We start from the raw sequence: 20,964 nt of genomic DNA on the forward strand, positions 1-20,964 counted from the left end.
CTGAAATAAATCATTCTCTCTACTATTATTCTGACATTTCACATAATTAAAATAAAGTGGTGATCCTAACTGACCTTAGACAGGGAATTTTTACTAGGATTAAATGTCAGGAATTGTGAAAAACTGAGTTTAAATGTATTTGGCTAAGGTGTATGTGTGTAACTCTGTGTAACTCATTGAAATGGCTTTCTAGTATACCCCTCTGGTTGCCAGGTCTGTTTTAGCCAACTGTTTTGCTCTGTCTTGTCTGCCACACGGTGGTGCTATTGCTCCAAGTGACAAAAGCTTTTTCCTCAACATTCATAAAACATCCTTATTTACATTTACGATTCATACATTTCGGTAACTAAAGTGGTTGTAAAATCTCACCATGGACTGAGAAAAACAGCAATGGGAGGTTGCGTCTGTGTGTGATTACCTGTGTGTGTTTGAGAAGCTGTGTACCAGCAAATGCATTTGTATGTGTGAGTGTGTACCAACTAAGCTGTCACTTTCACAATTCTCGTGCCCTGGTATTGCTACACATCTCCTCTGGGCACAGCTTCTGTATATTATCTGCATTTCCTCACCCCCTAACATCCTATCATCAGAAAGCAGAAGAGTTAGAAGTAGTGTTGCAGCCTCACGTGATGATGAGCCTTGCTTGAGACATGGAACATCCACTTTTGCTGTCAGACCGGAATCTAGCTTTGATTCACTCACTCACTCGCATGCACACACACACACACCTTATTATCATGACGGTTAATTGCCTGTGCTGATAGAGTTGGTGCTTACAAATGGACTATGATCACTGACTACTGAGCAGCCATCTTGTTTTGGGGTCATTTCATAGCGAGAGGAGAGCAGAAAGATGACTAAACCACCAGTTCTGGGCACACACTGCACATTCTCTGCATAGTTTCCCAGTTGAGTCGATCACCACAGCCATTAAAGTACATTTGTCCGCCCTGCTCTCTCTCTCTCTCTTTCTCACAAACACACACGCACCCACAAACAAAGACATACATACACACACCCTGCACATCAGCTACACCAACAGGACATCCAGATAGTCAAGCCACTATATTGCATTGTTATACAGCAGCACTTTTTTTTTTAAACGTGTGTGTATGTGCTTTTGTGCYTTTTTAAAAGGGGGAAAGATAAGTTCTGCAGGGTTAAAAGGTTATTTGTCTGGATTGGGTTGACTCAGCCCTGTTGGGGTTTCCATGGTGACAGTGACACATATTTGTACTTCTGAACTGTCTGTCATACTATGTCTTGTGTGTCACTTCCAGAGGTGTCCCCATACATTCAACTGTTGTCATAGATGTACGTCAACATATTCTGTTTTAAAGGTCAACTGTCGGCCGTGAAATCCTAACTCTGGTGACCAACAGCCGCAGTGTCGAAAGCCTGATGTAAATCCTGACCTCTATCTCTATCAGGTCAGGGGTCAGGGACAGCGCACAGTGGGGTCAAAAGAAAACCACTACTGTTCTGACCTTTCAGAAGGTCTCTCTCTCTCTCGTTCAATTCAAATGTGCTTTATTGGCATGGGAAACATACTGTATGTATACATTGCCAAAGCAAATTAAATAAACAATAAACAAAAGTGAGAAGAAACAAAAACAACATCAACAAAAAACTATTAGAAATTAACAGTAAACAAGGTTTCAAAAAGATAAAGACATTTCAAATGTTTTATACTGAAAAATAGAAACTCAACACGTAAAGTGTTGGTCCCATGTTTCATGAYCTGAAATAAAAGAACACAGAAATGTTCCATGCYCACAAAAGGCTTATTTCTCTCAAATTTAGTGCACAAATTGGTTTACATCCCTGTTAGTGAGCATTTGTCCTTTACCAATATAATCCTTCCACCTGACAGGTGTGGCATATCAAGAAGCTGATTAAATAGCATGGTCATTAGACAGGTGCACCTTGTGCTGAGGACAATAAAAGGCCACTCTAAAATGTTAATTTCTCTACCATAAGCCTCTTCCAATGTAATGTTTGAGAATTTGGCAGTACGTCCAACCAGCCTCACAACCGCAGACCACTTGTAACCAGACCAGCCCAGGAACTCCARATCCGGCTTCTTCACCTGCGGGATCGTCTGAGACCAGTCACCCTGAAAGCTGATGAAACAGTGAGTTTGCAAATCAATTTTATTTGCACAAACTGTAAGAAACTTATTTRAATTGACGGATTTCCTTATATGAACTSTAACTCATATAAAATCTTTGAAATTGTTGCATGTTGTGTTTATATTTTTGTTCAGTGTATTTATCAGCTATGTACAGTGTTTTACCAATGTGCAAATAGTTATAGTACGAATAGTGGGGGAAGATACATTGCGTGAATCAGGCCTTCATGATTAACTTGAGATTTTGCGTCACTGGTCTACACACAATACACCATAATGTCAAAGTGGAATTGTGTTTTTAGAAATGTTTACAAATTAATAAAAAATGAAAAGCTTAAATGTTTTGAGTCAATAAGTATTCTACCCTTTTGTTATGGCAATCCTAAATAAAATTCAGGAGTAAAACTTTGCTTTACAAGTCACATAATAAGATGCATGGACTCACTCTGTGTGCAACATACAATTATCTGTAAGGTCCCTCAGTCGAGCAGTGAATTTCAAACACAGATTCAACAACAAAGACCAGGGAGGTTTTCCAATGCCTCAACAATGACAGGCACCTATTGATAGATGGATAAAAAATAAAAAACAGACATTGAATATCCCTTTGAGCATGGTGAAGTTATTAATTACACTTTGGATGGTGTATGAATACATCCAGTCACTACAAAGATACAGGCCTCTTTCCGAACTGAGTTGCTGGAGAGTAAGGGAACCGCTCGGYATTTTACCATGAGGCTAATGGTAACTTTTAAACAGTTACAGAGTTTAATGGCTGTGATAGGAGAAAACTGAGGATGGATCAACAACATTGCAGTTGATCCACAATACTAACCTAAATTACAGATTGAAAAGAAGGAAGCCTGTACAGAATACAAATATTCCAAAACATGCATCCCGGTTTGCAATAAGGCACTAAAAAACTGCAAATATGTGGCAAAGAAATTAACTTTATGTCCTGAAAAAAAAAGTGTTATGTTTGGGGCAAAATCAACAACACATCACTGAGTACCACTCTTCATATTTTCAAGCATGGTGGTGGCTGCATCATGTTATGGATATGCTTGTCATCGGCAAGGACTAGGGAGTTTTTTAGGTTAAAAAGAAACGGAATAGAGCTAAGTAGAAGCACACTCCTAGAGGAAATCCTGGTTCGGTCTGCTTTCCAACAGACACTGGGAGACAAATTCACCTTTCAGCAGGACACTAACCTAAAACACAAGGCCAAATATACACWGGAGTTGCTTACCAAGATGACATTGAATGTTCCTGACTGGCCTAGTTACAGTTTGATAAAAATTGTCTTGAAAATATATGGCAATACTTGAAAATGGCTGCCTAGCAATGAGCAACAACTAACTCGACAGAGCTTGAAGAATTTAAAACAGAATCATGTGCAAATATTGTACAATCCAGGTGTCCAAAGCTCTTAGATGTACCCAGAAAGACATGTATTGACTCAGGGGTGAGAATACTTCTGTAAATTAGATATTTATGTATTTCATTTTCAATAAATTTGCTAAAATGTCTAACACACATTATGGGGTGTTGTGGGTTGATGGTTGAGATAACAAAAATGTAATCAAACTGTGGAATAAGTCAAGGGGTATGAATATGTTCACTGTAAATAAACAGATAAATATTGGTGGTATTTACAATGTTCTCACTCTCTCTGAATATGCTGATAACGTCAGCAGCAGCTACAGACGGAGAAGAGGGATGCGATTCAGAAGAGAGGAGAATATGAGGAGAGGAAAACTTTGAACGTAGGGCTTCAGCGCCTACCGCAGGACGAATCGTTGCCGAGGGGGGAGGAGTCCAACATGCAGCACCCTTAAAACCCAGCTGATCCCGAAATGAATAGCAACAGACTCCAGTGAACGGTCGCACTGTTGGACAGTGCAGCAGCGGTTCCTTCACGACGTTCTAAAGGTGGATTTTCGTTTCCTCCTGCTCAGAACTGCTAAACTGCGTGTGGGGACCCAGGACCTGCGGTCTTCTTCGGTTATTCTTGTCATTGGTATCGGAGCAACACACTGATTGTAGCTGTACTCACACACAGATAGCCTACGCACACAGACAGCGCTCAGCGGATTTCAATCTCAATAYGGACACTTTTTTTTCCGCATTTCAAAGGAAGGTGAACAACGCGGGAGAAAATGGCGTTGTCAATTAACGGCGTCCTCTGTACGCTGACGGTACTGATTTTGTGGCGGGCAGAGGAGCTAGTGGAAGCTTGCAGCTGTGCACCCGTGCACCCGCAACAGGCTTTCTGTAACGCGGACGTAGGTAAGTGATTGACAGGCTACGCCCTCACGTGTACCTTCTGTTGTTATGTCATTACTATAGCCTCTGTCAAGAGGTCTGGTCCTTTAAGGTAGCAGTGTACTTGCCAGTTCTGTCTGTTTTCCCAAAGTCGCTACTGGTGGCAGATTTGGTCACTTCTTCAGGGTCTTACTCATTGTTAGAAAAAGTTTGTTCCAATTCGGATGTTGGTTACTATTTATTGAATATGTTAAATACTTTAAATTAAAATGGCCAATTTGGGTGCAATCAATCAGCTTAATTTCTCATCAAATTARATTAAAACAAGCATTCCGGAAACATTATTTTGTGTTTTGAACAAATTTCATAACAATCTGAGATGGTTGGTGTCATGGTTTGCTGAAATGACATGGAACCACCCTTCTTTTCCACACTGGCTGTTTCCTGTTGACTGATGAGAATTGATTGACCAATTTCCAACCTCAAATGTAAGCAGATGATTAGTAACTTTGCTTGAGAGATCTGAAGGCTTGTGTTGTTTCCACCTGAGAATTCTGCAGACATGTAGGACAGGGTCTGATAGTAATGCAGAGGTGACACATGCATACCATTTGTTTCCTTAGATTTTTTTTTGCATATGGTGGCAAAAAGCGTGGCAGGGTCATGGGAACATGCCCCCCAGAATGTGTTTTTAATTTTTTTGTAGGACTGTGAAGTGAATTTCTGGTGCTTTTTACTCCAGTGAATGAAAATTAATGATGCCAACACCAACTCTATAATCCTGGCCCAAAAATGAGCCCAATATTGGCAAAAAATGATTAAGGCTCTTTTACCATAGCCTGTACATGGCACCATACAATATTATCAGGCAGGTGTGCTATTAGAAATAAGCAAGGTTTTTTTCTGTCTCAATAGGGGCTACTTTCCTACAATTCTACACATTTTGCCATGGCTAATTCTGTGTTATGCTCAAACAAAATCAATTGGTTTCATTGCTTGAGCTTTTTCTGTGGTGATTTCAATTTATCAAAGATTMAATGATATGAAATATATATTTCTATCTTTTCTACAAACTTTGTCTGGTTATACTCATTTAAGTGTACACTGAAAGTGTTTTTCCATCAAAGTTATTAAGCAATTTTTTTTGTGTTTTATTTATAAATTAGTACCACGCAAGTTTGGATGACCTACTCATTCAAGGATTTTTCTTAATTTTTTACTATCATTCTACAATGTGGAAAATAGTGAGTACATCAAAACTATGAAATAACACATATGGAATCATGTAGTAACCAAAAAGGGTTAAACAAATCAAAATCTATTTGAGATTCTTCAAAGTAGCCACACTTTGGCTTGATGACAGCTTTGCACCCMTGGCATTCTCTCAACCAGCTTCATGAGGTAGTCACCTAGAATGCATTTCAATTAACAGGTGTGCCTTATTTGATTTGTGTAATTTCTTTCCTTAATGCGTTTGAGCCAATCAGTTTTGTTGTGACAAGGTAGGGGTGGCATACAGAATATAGCCTTATTTGGTAGAAGACTGTCCATATTATGGCAAGAACAGTTCAAATAAGCAAAGCGAAATGACAGTCCATCATTGCTTTAAGACATGAAGGTCAGTCTGGAAGAAACTCTGAAAATTTCTTCAAGGGCAATWGCAAAAACCACKAAGCCCTATGACGAAACTGGCTCTCATGAGGACCGCAACAGGCAAGGATGACCCAGAGTTACCTCTGCTGCAGAGAAGTTCATTAGAGTTACCAGCCTCAAGTTGCAGCCCAAATAAATGRTTCACAGAGTTCAAGTAAATGACACATGTCAACATTAACAGTTCAGAAGAGACTGCGTGAATCAGGCCTTCATGGTGAAATTGCTGCAATGGAACCCCTACTAAAGGACACAAATAAGAAGACTTGCTTGTGCCAAGAAAAATGAGCAATGYACATTAGACCGGTGCAACTCTGTCCTTTGGTCTGATGAGTCCAAATTTGAGATTTTTGGTTCCAACTGCCGTGTCTTTGAGACGCAGAGTAGGTGAACGGATGATCTCCTCATGTGTGGTTCCCACCATGAAGGAGGTGTGATGGTTTGCGCTTAGTGGGACTATCATTTGTTTTTCAACAGGCAATGACCCAACACACCTCCAGGTTGTGTAAGGGCTATTTGACCAAGGAGAGTGATGGAGTACTGCATCAGATGACCTGGCCTCCACAATCACCCGACCTCAATCCAATTGAGATAGTTTGGGATGAGTTGGACTGCAGAGTGAAGGAAAAGCAGCCAACAAGTGCTCAGCATATGCGGGAACTCCTTCAAGACTGTTGTAAAAGCATTCCAGGAGAAGCTGGTTGAGAGAATGCCAAAAGTGCAAAGCTGTCATCAAGGCAAAGGGTGGCTACTCTGAAGAAAAGCAAATATATTTTGATTTGTTTGAAGCGAGTTTTATTACTACATGATTCCATATGTGTTATTTCATAGTTTTGATGTAGAAAATAGTAAAATTTAAAGAACTCCTTGAATGAGTAGGTGTCAACTTTTGACTGTGTGCACACACCTCAAGCCCTGCTAGAGCTGCCACGGTCAACTGTAAGTGCTGTTATTGTGAAGTGGAAACGTCTATGAGCAACAACGGCTCAGCCGCGACGTGGTAGGCCACAAGCTCACAGAACGGGACTGCCGAGTGCTGAAGCGCGTAAAAGTGTCTGTCCTCGGTTGTCACACTCACTYCCGAGTTCCAAACTGCCTCTGGAAGCAATGTCAGCACAAGAACTGTTCGTCGGGAGCTTCATGAAATTTCCATCCGTTTCCATGGCCTAGCAGCTGCACACAAGCCTAAGATCACCATACGCAATGCCAAGCGTCGGCTGGAGTGGGGTAAAGCTCGCCGCCATTGGACTGGAGCATTGACGGCGAACACTTAATGCTACAGCATACAATGACATTCTAGACGATTCTGTGCTTCCAACTTTGTGGCAACAGTTTGGGGAAGGCCTTTTCCTGTTTCAGCATGACAATGCACCCGTGRGCAAAGCGAGGTCCATACAAATGGTTTGTCGAGATCGGTGTGGAAGGACTTGACTTGCTTGTACAGAGCCATGACCTCAACCTCATTGAACACCTGAATTGAAACGCCATATCGCCCAACATCAGTGCCTGACTTCACTAATGCTCTTGTGGCCGAATGGAAGCCAGTCCCTGCAGCAATGTTCCAACATCTAGTGGAAAGCCTTCCCAGAAGAGTGGAGGTTGTAATAGCATCAAAGGGGGGGACAAACTCTAATGCCCATGATTTTGGAATAAGATGTTTGATGAGCAGGTGTCCACTTTTTTTTTTTTGTCTGTGACAGCAACAATTTAGCAGTGGCGGTGTGCTGCTGCTAAATTTAATACAGGGGAAACGCTGCACACAGTCCCCTATGAGTTTACAGTGCTTCAGGGTCTGCTGTGGGGCTAGGAGTATCGCCTGGTTTGTGGACGTGGCACAGCCGGATGAGAGGAAGACATAAAGAGTGAGCGAGCAAGGGAGACTAAGATGGACTTAACAGGGTAGTATAAATTCTGCTTTAGAATCCCTCTCAGAACTACACTCACACCAGTCCTCTTTCTATCCTCCTTTCTTCTTTCCCTCCTTCCTCTGAGGGGTGTAGCTGCGAGGAATGACAGGAATGTTCCTGGGGTTTTCCCGCTCCGCACCAAACTAATGCAGTGGGACAGCAACAGACCGACACACAAACCACTTCAAAGAGATTCTGCTGGGGAAAAACTGGTTGAATCAACGTTGTTTCCACGTCACTTCAGCAACAAAAATCAATATAACGTTGAATCAARGTGAAAAAGATTGGAGTTTCAAAAAGTCATCAACATAAGGGAATTGTGTATTTTTTGGATATGGTGACATTTGTTGTTGAATTCAAGTTAGTTGACAACTTAACCAAATGTACACTGATCAAAAATATGAAGTCAACATGCAACAGTCAGATTTTACTGAGTTACAGTTCATATAAATAAATCGGTCAATTTAAATGAATTCATTAGGCTCTAATCTACGGATTTCACATGACTGGGAATACAGATATGCATCTGTTGGTCACAGATACCTTTAAAAGGTAGGTGCGTGGATCAGAAAACAAGTCAGTATCTGGTGTGACCACCATTTGCCTCATGCAGCATGACACATCTCCTTCTTGATCAGGCTGTTGATTGTGGAATGTTGTAGCACTRCTCTTCAATGGCTGTGRGKYYWMMWMYMYMATWMMSGSGYYKWSMYYKACACWGTTGTACACGTTGATCCAGAGCATCCCAAACATGCTCAATGGGTGACATGTCTGGCCATGGAAGAACTGGGACATTTTCAGTACCAGGAATTGTGTATAGATCTTTGCGAAATGGGGCTGTGTATTATCATGCTGAAACGTGAGATGATGGCAGCGGATGAATGGCAAACCAATGGGCCTCAGGATCTCGTCACGATATCTCTGTGCGTTCAAATTGCCATTGACTGAAATGCAATTGTGTTCATTGTCTGTAGCTTATACCTGCCCCTTACCATAACCCCACCGCCACCATGGGGCATTCTGTTCACAACGTTGACATCAGCWAACCGCTCYCCCATATGATGCCATACACGTTGTATGGCTGATGCAGGTAGTCTAGCGGTTAAGAGCGTTGGGCCAGTAACCGAAAGGTCGCCGTTTCGAGTCCCTGAGCCAACTAGGTAAAAAATCTGCACTTAATCATAATTGCTCCTGTAAGTTGCTCTGGATAAMWGTGTCTACTAAATGTACATTTGAACTGTGATTCATCCATGAGGAGCACACGTCTCCAGCGTGCCAATGGCCATCGAAGGTGAGCACTTGCCAAATGAAGTCACTTACGACACCAAATTGCATTCAGGTCAAGACCCTGGTTAGGACGACAAGCAAGCAGATGAGCTTCCCTGAGACAATTTCTGACAGTTTGTGCAGAAATTCTTCAGTTATGTAAACCCACAGTTTCATCAGCCGTCTGGGTGACTGGGCTCAGATGATCCCGCAGGTGAAGAAGCTGGATGTGGAGGTCCTGGGCTGGCGTGGTTACAATTGGTCTGCGGTTGTGAGGCCAGTTGGACGTACTGCTAAATTCTCTAAAACGACGTTGGAGGTGGCTTATGGTAGATTCAATTCTCTGGCAAACACTGTGGTGGACATTCCTGCAGTCAGCATGTCAATTGCACAATCTCTCAACTTGTGGCTTTGTGTTGTGATAAAACTGCANATACTAAGGCCAGGGCGTGACAGGCAAAATGTATGGATTATTTGCACATTTTATTATATCCTAAGTACAAATTCAATGAAGGCCACGCTTGGTGTCAGTTGAAAACAAGATATTTTCTGATATTAAAGATTTTCTTAAACTTCATTACAGGAGACATTTATTTTTTAAATTCGATTTTGGTGGCCCAATATTTAAAATATAGGTCAGAGGGATTCAAATCGTACCGGTTTCATGGAATGACCATCATACAGTTTGTGTATGTGTGTGATTACCTGTATGTGTGTGAGAAGCTGTGTATGTGTGTCACACCCTGACCTTAGTTATCTATGTTTTCTGTATTATTTTGGTCAGGTCAGGGTGTGACGAGGGTGGGTATGCTTGTTTGGCTTGTCTAGGGTTTTTGTAGATCTAGGGTTTGTGTAAGTCTAGGTAATTGTAGGTCTATGGTGACCTGAATTGGTTCCCAATCAGAGGCAGCTGTTTATCGTTGTCTCTGATTGGGGATCCTATTTAGGTTGCCATTTTCCCTTTTGGTTTGGTGGGTTCTTGTCTATGTGTAGTTGCCTGTCAGCACTCACTTTATATAGTGTCACGGTTCTGTCTTCATTAAAAGAAGAATGTATGCATATCACGCTGCACCTTGGTCTCCTCATTACAACGAACGTGAGCAAATGCATACATGTATGAGTGTTTACCAACTTAGCTGTCACTTTCACAATTCTCAGCCCTGGCCATTGCTACACGTTGTTCTTCTGGGAACAACTTCTGTGTAACATCCTCACCCCGTAACAACCTGCCAGAAAGCAGAAGTGACAGAGGAAGTGTGCAAAGTCACAGCCTCATACGATGATAAGCCTAGCCTGACACAATACATTAGAATGTCTGCTTTTGCCTCCACACCGGTTGGTATACTTTATCACACACATCTACATTATCATCATGATGGTTAAGTGCCTGTGCTGACGATGATAGTGCTGATCTTTACTGATGGTCTATGATGATTGACTACAGAGCAGCCGTCTTGTTCTGGGGTCATTTCAAAGCGAGATAGAGGAGAGCACAGAGATGACTTGTTTTGGGCTAATTTCATAGCGAGATAGAGGAGAGCATAGAGATGACTAAACCACCAGATCTGGGCACACGCTGCACATTCTCTACATGGTTTCCCAGTTGTGTTGGTCACCACATCCATTAAACTACAGTTGTCCGTCCGTCCCTCTCTCTCTCTCTCTCTGTCTCTCCCTGTCTCTCCCTGTCTCTCTCTCTCACAAACACACACACCCTGCACATATTTTCGGATAGGGACAAGTACAAACACATTGAAACATTGAACAAACAATCGTCTGATGCATTGCACTATATTGTTTCTAGCTTGCGCTAATTTTCAACAACCGTCCAAATGGGCTTTTATGGAAACAAAAGTAAACAAAGAAATACATAATCAATTGAAAATCCCATATCAGTATTATATGCACAAATCCAATGTCATACATATTTACCCCTGAAATGTACAACCTCGACTGCACCAACAGAGACATTCAGTTGGTAGTGCATTGTTATAGAACACTTATAAACACAAGCACGGAAATGTTTGTGTGAGTGTTTGCAAAAGGGATGGACAAATTCTGTAAGGTTATAAGGTTATTTGTCCGGATTGGGTTGACTGACCACTTTTGGGGTTTCCATGGTGACAGTGACACACGTTTGTACTTCTGAACTATCTGTCATACTGTCTATATCTTGTGTGTCACTTTCAGAGGTTGCCCCCATACATGCAACTGTTGTCATAGATGTACTTCAACATATTATTTTTTAAAGGTCAACTGTCAGTCGTAAAATCCCAACTCTGGTGACCAGCAGTCACAGCATAAAAAGCCTGATATAAATCATCCTGACCTCTTGACCTCGCACAGTGGGGTCAAAACAAAACCCCTACTATTCTGACCTTTCAGAGGGCAAGGTCTCTCTCTCTCCCTCCTCTCTCTATCAAGTCCTCATTCTCTCGTTCTCCTTCTCTCTCTCAACATGCAAATAAGGTCAGCAGCTCTACTGGACAGAGAAGAGAATGCGATTCAAAACAGAGGAGAGGAGAAGAGAATAGTTGCCTGACGACTCAAACTGAACTATTCCTCTGCTTTATTGTTCGCTACATACTTCAGTCTGAGACTGCCATTATTGAAGGCGTTTGTGTCGAGGTCAAAATGAGGTGTGTTGTACAAAACAAAGCGTTAAAAGTACAAATCTCTGAGCATCGTAGCACCATTAGCTGCAAAAACTCAACGTACCCAGTTGCGGCCCACTTTTTGGAAGCAAACCACTCGATTTCGTCTCTACGTTATATTGGCATCGAACATGTCACCCTCCCTAGGAGAGGGGGTGACCTAGACAATTTATTGTTAAAACCAGAGGCTGCCTGAATCTTTAATTTAAAGACCCTTGCTCCCATCGGTCTCAACGTAGACTTTGATCTGAAGCCATTCTTGTGATTATTGTGATTTTGCTATTCATTGTAAATGTTTGTAGGCCTATGTAGCCAAATTGTACCTATGATCGTATGCTATCTATTTATGTTTTTTATAAGTTCTATTTATATCTGTAAATAAACCAATGATATCAAGCCACACCCGGCCATAATTACAGACACCTGTGTGTGTCCTTTGACACTATATAAATAGTGACCTGCAGTGTTTGTCATTATAGTCTGATGAAGACAGCTTGTCTATTAGCACTTCGTTATTAGGTTATTAAATGATTGCATCTGAGCTCCTAGAGTGTGCGGCTCTCATTTATTTTTCAAGTGTTCTACTCTGCTAGCCAGCACCTCGCCTAAACAGGTGTGCGTTTCTTTCGCCTCCAGTACAAAACAAAGTCATCAGTGATTGGATCATCTTTAACCAATCAGAGTATCAAAGCCAATGATGCATTTTCAAACACTGCTTTACCACCTGTATTCTGCCTCTGGCCTAATCCATCGGTTCCTGGGACCAATCAGATAGTCTAGAATGGATTTCCATTCTAGAACTCCTTGAGAAGGTACTCAGATCCATGAGAAGGTACTCAGATTGAGAAGAAACTCAGATCTCAAATCAAACAGTTATTTGCGCCATTCTGTCATTTTCTCAACAAGGCAGCATGTTGCATTGTCCAGAAACATACATCTCTTTTCCACAAATTAAATGTTTGAGTTTTCTAGTAAATTTGTATTATTTATTATTATACTGTATCTGTAACCCAATTATGCCTAGTAGGTTAGGTCTACTGTCTAGCCTAGGCCTACTATGTTATGTTTGTAAAACATTTTCGTCATTTATTTAAGAGGACCACAATTACAATTATTTTTGTTTCATCCTTGATGATTTGAAATGCATTATCAGCATGTGTGATTGTATTGTGTTTTAAATTATCAAATACATCTATCTATCTATCGAATGCAATCAACTTTCTGTCGGTGCAAAACACGCCTACCGGGCGCCCGGGCGAGATTAATCGAACCCCCTCAATGTGGAGAAAAAAACTACGTCCGTAGGCGTGGCGTGGCGTTCGGCCGGAGTAAGGAGTTTAGGCAGGCAGGCAGGCAAAGAGAATAGGAAAACGTTCATCCCAGGGCTCGAGCGCTTACCGCTGGACGAATCGTCACCGAGAGGGGAGGAGTCCATCCTGCAGCAGCCTTAAAAGCAGCCTAATCACGGAGAAATTAAAACACACCCAAAAGATAGAAACGCGCAACGACTCAAAGTGAAGGTCACACATTTGTTTTTTCCCTGCGAGGGACTACTAGGGGCTCAGGACCTGCTGTTTTCTTATGTTATTTGGTTTTGGTTAACGGTCTTTGTAGCTGTTGACACATAGCCTACAGCCCACTCGGCGAATTTCACTCTCTATACGGGCATTTTTTCCCCCGCATTTCAAAGGACGGTAAACAACGGAGACACCTCTGGAGAAAATGCAGTTATCAATTAACGGCGTACTCTGCACTCTGACGGTGCTGCTTCTGTGGCAGGCGGAGGAGCTCGTTGAAGGGTGCAGCTGTGCCCCCGTGCACCCACAACAGGCGTTCTGCAACGCGGACGTAGGTGAGCAACGGCTACGCCCTCACGTGCACCTTGTTGTTTCTCTGCTACAGCCTCTGTCAAGAGGTCTGGTCCTTCATGGCAGGTAGTAGTGTGCTTTCCAGCTCTGTCGCTACACTGGTGGCAGCGGTGGGATAAGTTAGTTGGTCACTTATGCAGTCGCTTAGGCCTATACGTATGATGGACGTGTCAGTTTGTACGTTCACATTGTAGTTTGTAATTTGTTCATGTAGGTGATATGGTGTTATTTGGGACGCAAACAGTGTTCTTTACTTATTCAGTTACACTGGCTGTTTCCTGTTGCATGATACAACAGGAAATGTGTAACTGAGGTGGTTGGCTCGCATGAGTAGTTACTTTGCCTGAGATCTGAAGGCTTGTCTCCACCTGACTATGCTGCAGCCATGTACAGTAAAACAGAGGACACACACAGTCCCCTATGAGTTTAGTGCTTTGGTATCTGCTGTGGGGCTAGGAGTGCAGTCTGGCTTGTGGACGTGGCACAGCAAATAGAAAATGAAGACATAAAGAGGGGGAGAGAGCAGGGGAAACTAGGATGGAATAAGCAGGGTTGTATAAATTATGCTCGAATCCCTCTGAACAAGTCTGTCATACCAGTTTCACTCTCCTCTACTTCCTCTGAGGGGTGTAGCTGTGAGGAATGACAGGAATGTTTCTGGGGTTTTCCTGCTCTGCACTGACCTAATGTAGCAGGATAGCAACACACACACCACTTCAAAGACTCAGGTGCAACACACAAGACTGCACAGACGTACAGTACACACCACTGATGTATAGCCTTCTCTCAGTCACATACGAATGCGTCCATCTGGCAGCGTATGACATCTGGCTGTCAGTTCTGGGAACTCAAAAGGAAAAAGCTATAAAAGTTAAGGACCTCTCTCAAATATACACGGTATCCATGAGAATAGGGACACACACACACAGAGTTGACTTACAGGGTGGGATCCCCTGACTTTGTCAACAGTGTTCACTCCTCAGAAGTCATCTGCTTCCTGGTCATTCTGACTAGTGAAAACAACATGATTCTGAAAAAGCCATTAAACAGGCAGCAGTCCCAAATCACTGTTTCCCTGAGCTGAGCGTGCTGTCTACACTGTTCTATTCCCAGAGTCCTTAGTGCTCATTAGCTTCTGGGTCTGAAGGAGGTCAGGAAACAAGAGGAAAAACTCCACAGAATGCAGGAGACTGAGCCAGCCAGGTATACTGCTGGCACTCGGTGTGTTTGCATCACCCTCCGTGAGCTCCCTCTATGAACTTGGGAAGTGGTTACATGTGCAGATAAGCATGCGACCTGGACCAGGGGAGAGATGGAGTCAGACGTTTACTCTGCAGTGAACCCCTCCCATGTTTGCTTCTGTGTCACGCCAGAAAGGGAACCTGAGGGGACAGGGCAATGGCAGTCACCCCTGTGGAGTGTTTTTTAAATTATTTTTTCTCCTGTGATTTTTACGTTCTTGCCTATTGCTCATATTTTCCATTCCCTTCCCATAGCTAAAGCATGACGTCGTTTGTGAGGCTTTTAACACACAGGAACTACAGCTTATACTTTATCATACTAGTAGGTCTGTCCTCTATCCTTCAGTGTCACTACATTTTGTCTGTCTCTCGATAATGTGCCTAAATCACAGCCTTGTGGTCTCACTGCCTGAAACATCTCTCCCTATCCATATGTGCTAACAAATGGTGATGTGATTTGGGGCATGAACATCTGGAATGTTACTGGCAGCTTGTTCACATCCTGAAACAGTCAAAACAACAAAGGCTGTTTTGACTCCCTGTATTGTGGGTTGTTGGTTTATTACTGTGCTGTAGGAATGCCAGGCTGCAGTCAAGGCTGTTCAGGCTGCCTGGGCACCATCTGCAGGTGGTTAACTAGATGTGGTGGGAGAAGGAATTCAAACAGAAGCTTTGTTTTCGGGACTCGTGTGTGTGTTATGTCCTCTGATCCTGTTTCCCTGCAGTGATCCGCGCAAAGGTGGTGGGGGAGAAGGAGGTAGATGCTGGGAATGATATCTATGGTAACCCCATCACCAGGATACAGTATGACGTCAAACAGCTCAAGGTGAGACTACATCCACAACCTCTAACCCCCTCTGACTTCTAACACGTCACCTGTGGTTGTGTAAGATATGAGACCTGTGTTCATCTAACCCTGACCTGTTGAGTTGTAGATGTATAAGGGTCCTGACCAGGACATTGAGGAGATCTTCACTGCTCCAGTCTCCGCTGTGTGTGGCGTTACCTTCGATACCAGTGGCAAGAAGGAGTACCTGATCTCAGGTGAGGATAGTCTGTTGGACCTTACCACACACTGATGGCATAGTTAATCTCCCTCCGCTATGTGCTAAAAGTAGCCTGATCCCAGAGCTGTTTGTGCTGCCTTGCCTAGTCTTACAGTTATTAGTGTTATAAGGAGTTGGCAAGACGGCACAAACAGATCTGGGATCAGGCTGTGCCAGAAGGTGCCGAGTGAGCACAACTAGAGCAGACATGGGCTAGACGTAAAGCGAGACACAGAGGGGCATTAGATCATGCGTGCTTTGGTTTCCCTACTCGTTCTCTCACACAGCCTAATTACAGGGAACACCAGGCCAGGGACTGCTGAGGCTAGTGTTTCCTCCTTTAGGATTCCCAATGGACCTCGGCATGGTGAAAACCATTTTCTGTAAGACTAGCCTTTCAATGACTCACCCCTCTCCTCATTCTACTCCTCACACCCTCTCCCTTTTCTAACCGCTGTCTGTCCCCATCTAAGGAAGGGGGAGGAAAGAAAACCATGTCTGATTTAGTGTTTCAGAACCACATTTCTGTTGCTGTTTTTTTAAAGAGGATCTCTTCCCTGCCTTATCTTTTCTTCTGCAGGCAAGGTGGAGGCAGGTGGGAAGATGCATGTGACCCTGTGTGACTACATCACGCCCTGGGAGTCCATGAGCCCCACTCAGAAGAAGAGTCTGACTCAGCGCTATCAGATGGGCTGTGACTGCAAGGTAGGGAGGTGGTGGGAAGCAAGGGGTAGATGGATAGGGAAACCAATTTTAAAGGCCCAGTGCAGTCAATTCTGTTTTCCCTGTGTTTRCTATCATAGTTTCATCAGCTGTTGTACAATAAGTAATTTTTTTTTCTATCAGTTATTTCCTGATTTTGTATTTTCAACTATCTACAGAGGGCCTTCTAATCAGCAGGTTTGCTTGGGCGGGAGTTTCGGCTTTACAGTGCAAATTGGTTAATAGACCAATAACAAACCTCTGCCAATAATAACAGCTAGTTTTTAGTTTTCCCCTCCCTACTCTGACTTGGCAAAATTTAGCAAGTTTTTTTGCTAAAAAAGCTASAGTGGCACGAATAAGTATGTGAACCCTTCGGAAATACCTGGATTTCTGCATAAATCTGATCTGATCTTCATCTAGGTCACAACAATAGACAAACAGTCTGCTTAAACTAATAACACAAACAATTACACGTTTTCATGTCTTTATTGAACACRGTGTAAACATTCACAGTGCAGGGTGGAAAAAGTATGAACGCTTGGATTTAATAACTGGTTGACCCTCCTTTGGCAGCAATGACTTCAACCAAATATTTTCTGTAGTTGCGGATCAGACCTGCACAACAGTCAGGAGGAATTTTGGACCATTCCTCTTTACGAAACTGTTTCAGTTCAGCAATATTCTTGGGATGTCTGGTGTTAACCACTCTTGAGGTCATYCCACAGCATCTCAATCGGGTTGAGGTCAGGACTCTGACTGTGCCACCCCAGAAGGCGTATTTTCTTCTGAAGCCATTCTGTTGATTTACTTCTGTTTTGGGTCATTGTCCTATTGCATCACCCAACTTCTGTTGAGCTTCAATTGGTGGACAGATGGCCTAACGTTCTCCTGCAAAATGTCTTGATAAACTTGGGAATACATTTTTCTGTCTGATCGAAATCGAGGCAGCAAAGTAGCCCCAGACCATGATGCTCCCATCCACCATACTTTACAGTTAGGATGAGGTTTTAATGGTGTGCTGTGCCTTTTTTTTCTCCACACATGGTGTTGTGTGTTCCTTCCAAACAACTCAACTGTAGTTTCATCTGTCCACAGAATATTTTGCCAGTAGCGCTGTGGAACATCCAGGTGCACTTTTGCAAACTTCAGACTTGCAGCAATGTTTTTTTGGGGGGGGCAGCAGAGGCTTCTTCTGTGGTTTCCTCCCATAAACACCATTCTTGTTTAGTGTTTTACGTATCGTAGAGTCGTCAGAGATGTTAGCATCTTCCAGAGATTTCTGTAAGTCTTTAGCTGACACTCTAGGATTCTTCTTAACCTCATTGAGCATTCTGCACTGTGCTCTTGCACTCATCTTTACAGGACAGCCACTCCTAGGGAGAGTAGAAACAGTGCTGAACTTACTCCATTTATGGACAATTTGTCTTACCGTGAACTGATCAACATCAAAGCTTTGAGATACTTTTGTAACCCTTTCCAGCTTTATGCAAGTCAACAGTTCTTAATCTTAGGTCTTCTAAGATCTCTTTTGTTCGAGGCATGGTTCACATCAGGCAATGCTTCTTGTGAATAGCAAACTCAAATTGTGTGTTCTTTTTTTTTTATATGGCAAGGCAGCTCTAACCAACATCTTCAATCTCGTCTCATTGATTGGACTCCAGGTTAGCTGACTCCAATTAGCTTTTGGAGAAGTCATTAGCCTAGGGGTTCACATACTTTTTCCAACCTACACTGTGAATGTTTAAATTATGTATTCAATATAGACAAAAATACTATTTGTTTAAGCACACTGTCTATTGTGACTAAGATGAAGATCAGATAAAATTGACTAATTTATGCAGAAATCCTGATAATTCCAAAGGGTTCACATACTTTTTCTTTCCACTGTATTTTTGCCCATTTTTAAATGGAGATCTATTACAGTAAGGTACTTGGTCCTTTTAACCTGTGTATCTGTCTCTGTGTAGATTGTGCGCTGCCCGTCCCTGCCCTGTGCCATCTCTGCTCCAGAGGAGTGTCTGTGGACAGACCTGATGCTAGAGAAGCAGGTGCACGGTCGCCAAGCTAACCACTACACCTGTGTCAYGAGGGCCGATGGCTCCTGTTCCTGGTATCGCGGTGTGACTCTGCCCAAGAAGGAGTTCCTGGACATCGAGGACCCCTAATCACTTTCTGGCCCTACCCCCTTCCAGCTGCCCACTGCACAACCTGATTAAAGAAAAKGTTTTTTAACAACATTTCATGAAATATTAGGGGAGAAAATAAGTTCTGTGTGAAAGGACAARATTAATTTGATACACATATAAAATATAACGAGGCAAAGCTGAATGATTTAAGAGAGCTCGGTTAATAGTTTACTGGTCCAAAAACAACTCCTAGCTACTACCCCTTGTGTTTTCAGATCTAAAGGGACTGGATATATTAATAGTATGGTGATGTCTCCACCTAGCCCCCTAAATGGTATTTGTCAAATTGCTTACACCCATCCGGTTCCTTCAGGACTGCAAATCACAGAAGGGTTAGAGGCTAGGGGAAGGCGCTAGACAGGGGCTCAGGATGTTTGTGTAGCTATTTAGTGCCACAAGACCCATATACTGGTCGTGTGGTGGTGATGATGATGTCACATCCCCCTGAGGCTGGCGTCAGGAGGACAGATTATTTTTATTTTTTGGGGGTATGTCAAATGGTAACAGAGCCCAGGTCAAAAGTAGTGCGCTCTCTATCCCTGTCAAACTACCCAGGTTAGAACGACTCCATATCTATTCAATGATGGCTCAACATTACTTATGTTTCCTCATTCTGTTTGATTTCAAAGCCATATTCCAAGATGCCTTTTTTCTTTTTAACTAGTCAAACGCTATTTGTTGCTTCTCATAACCATGCTGTTAGGACCAATCAGATTGATGGTGAGGCGGGACTTCCCAGCTTGTTCTAATAGACATTTGGTAAGAAAGGTGTTTAGTTTTTATAAATGGTTGCATTTCATTTTGTCTGAATAACCAAAGCATCCCAGTCAGAGACAAATATGGGAATAACAACATTTTAAAAGAACCTTCTAGAATGCATGTCTCACCGGACCAGTCTATGGCATGTGATAGAGATGGATGCCTATGGTACCACATATTACCCCTCTCCCATAACCCTCACCGTTATGCCCCCCTCCCCTCGATGGCCCTTCTAGACTCAACAACCCCCTCACCCCTCCTCACTGTCTCCACCCACTCCCCCTAGATTGCTGTACAGTACCTATGCATATACTTTTGTTTTTTAAATAATTATTGTTATTTGCATCATTAGAACTAGATTTGCACTTTGAAGAGGAATTCCAGTAAAGACCAAACTGTGATTCTCTATAGTGTTTTTAATATCGTACTGCAGTCAGGCAGACTGTGTATCCCAAATGGCACCCTATTCCTATATAGTGCACTATATGGGCCCTAGTCAAAAGTAGCACTACAAGCCTCCCGGGTGGCGCAGTGGTCTAAGGCACTGCATCGCAGTGCCACCAGAGATTCTGGGTTCGAGCCCAGGCTCTGTCGCAGCCGGCTGCGACCGGGAGGCCCATGGGGTGGCACACAATTGGCCCGTCGTCCAGGTTAGGGAGGGTTTGGCTGGCAGGGATATCCTTGTCTCGTCGCGCATTAGTGACCCCTGTGGTGGGCCGGGTGCAGTGCACGCTGACCAGGTGTACGGTGTTTCGTGGTATCCAATTGGTAGTAGTTACAGTCTTGTCTCATCGCTGCAACTCCTGTATGGACTCGGGAGAGGTGAAGGTCGAGAGCCCTGCGTCCTCCGAACCACAACCCAACCAAGCTGAAACTGTTTGATGTATTTGATCTCATGCCGCCCCAGCCATTACCAGGAGCCCATCCTCCCCAATTAAGGTGCCACCAACCTCCTGTGAATCTCACCCCTAGTTGCCTACCTGCAAGGAAGGCACTGGCATAGATCTAAAGAGGATTGGATGTAAGAAACATGGTGCTCATTCTATCTTTCAGGAGGCAATCCCTTGGTAATACCATATTTCTTCTACCTTATCAAATGCTTTCAGATGTACACGTACTAAGTTGGTAGGGAAGGGTTGATGGGATTTTGTGGGTGTAGAGGTGGAGTGTGAAGACAACCAGACTATGCATGTGTTTAGTGCTTTGTGTAAGTCCCTTGTGGACGTTCAGCCAATGTACAAAAATATACAACAGTATTATCAAATAAAACCAAACCTTTGAAATAA

The 20,964-nt window shown here is 43.0% G+C and overlaps 1 protein-coding gene across 1 annotated transcript; it reads left to right on the forward strand.

The window, feature by feature from the left end:
- Positions 1–13,195: 13,195 nt before the first annotated feature.
- Positions 13,196–20,964, forward strand: LOC111978288 (metalloproteinase inhibitor 2). Its single transcript, XM_024008265.2, has 5 exons — positions 13,196–13,725; positions 15,708–15,808; positions 15,918–16,026; positions 16,609–16,733; positions 18,701–20,964. The coding sequence occupies exons 1-5, from the start codon at positions 13,596–13,598 to the stop codon at positions 18,896–18,898; spliced, it is 663 nt and encodes a 220-aa protein (XP_023864033.1). The 5' UTR covers positions 13,196–13,595; the 3' UTR covers positions 18,899–20,964.

The sequence above is a fragment of the Salvelinus sp. IW2-2015 genome, linkage group LG18 (assembly GCF_002910315.2).
Source record: "Salvelinus sp. IW2-2015 linkage group LG18, ASM291031v2, whole genome shotgun sequence".
NCBI classification, from domain to species: domain Eukaryota; kingdom Metazoa; phylum Chordata; class Actinopteri; order Salmoniformes; family Salmonidae; genus Salvelinus; species Salvelinus sp. IW2-2015.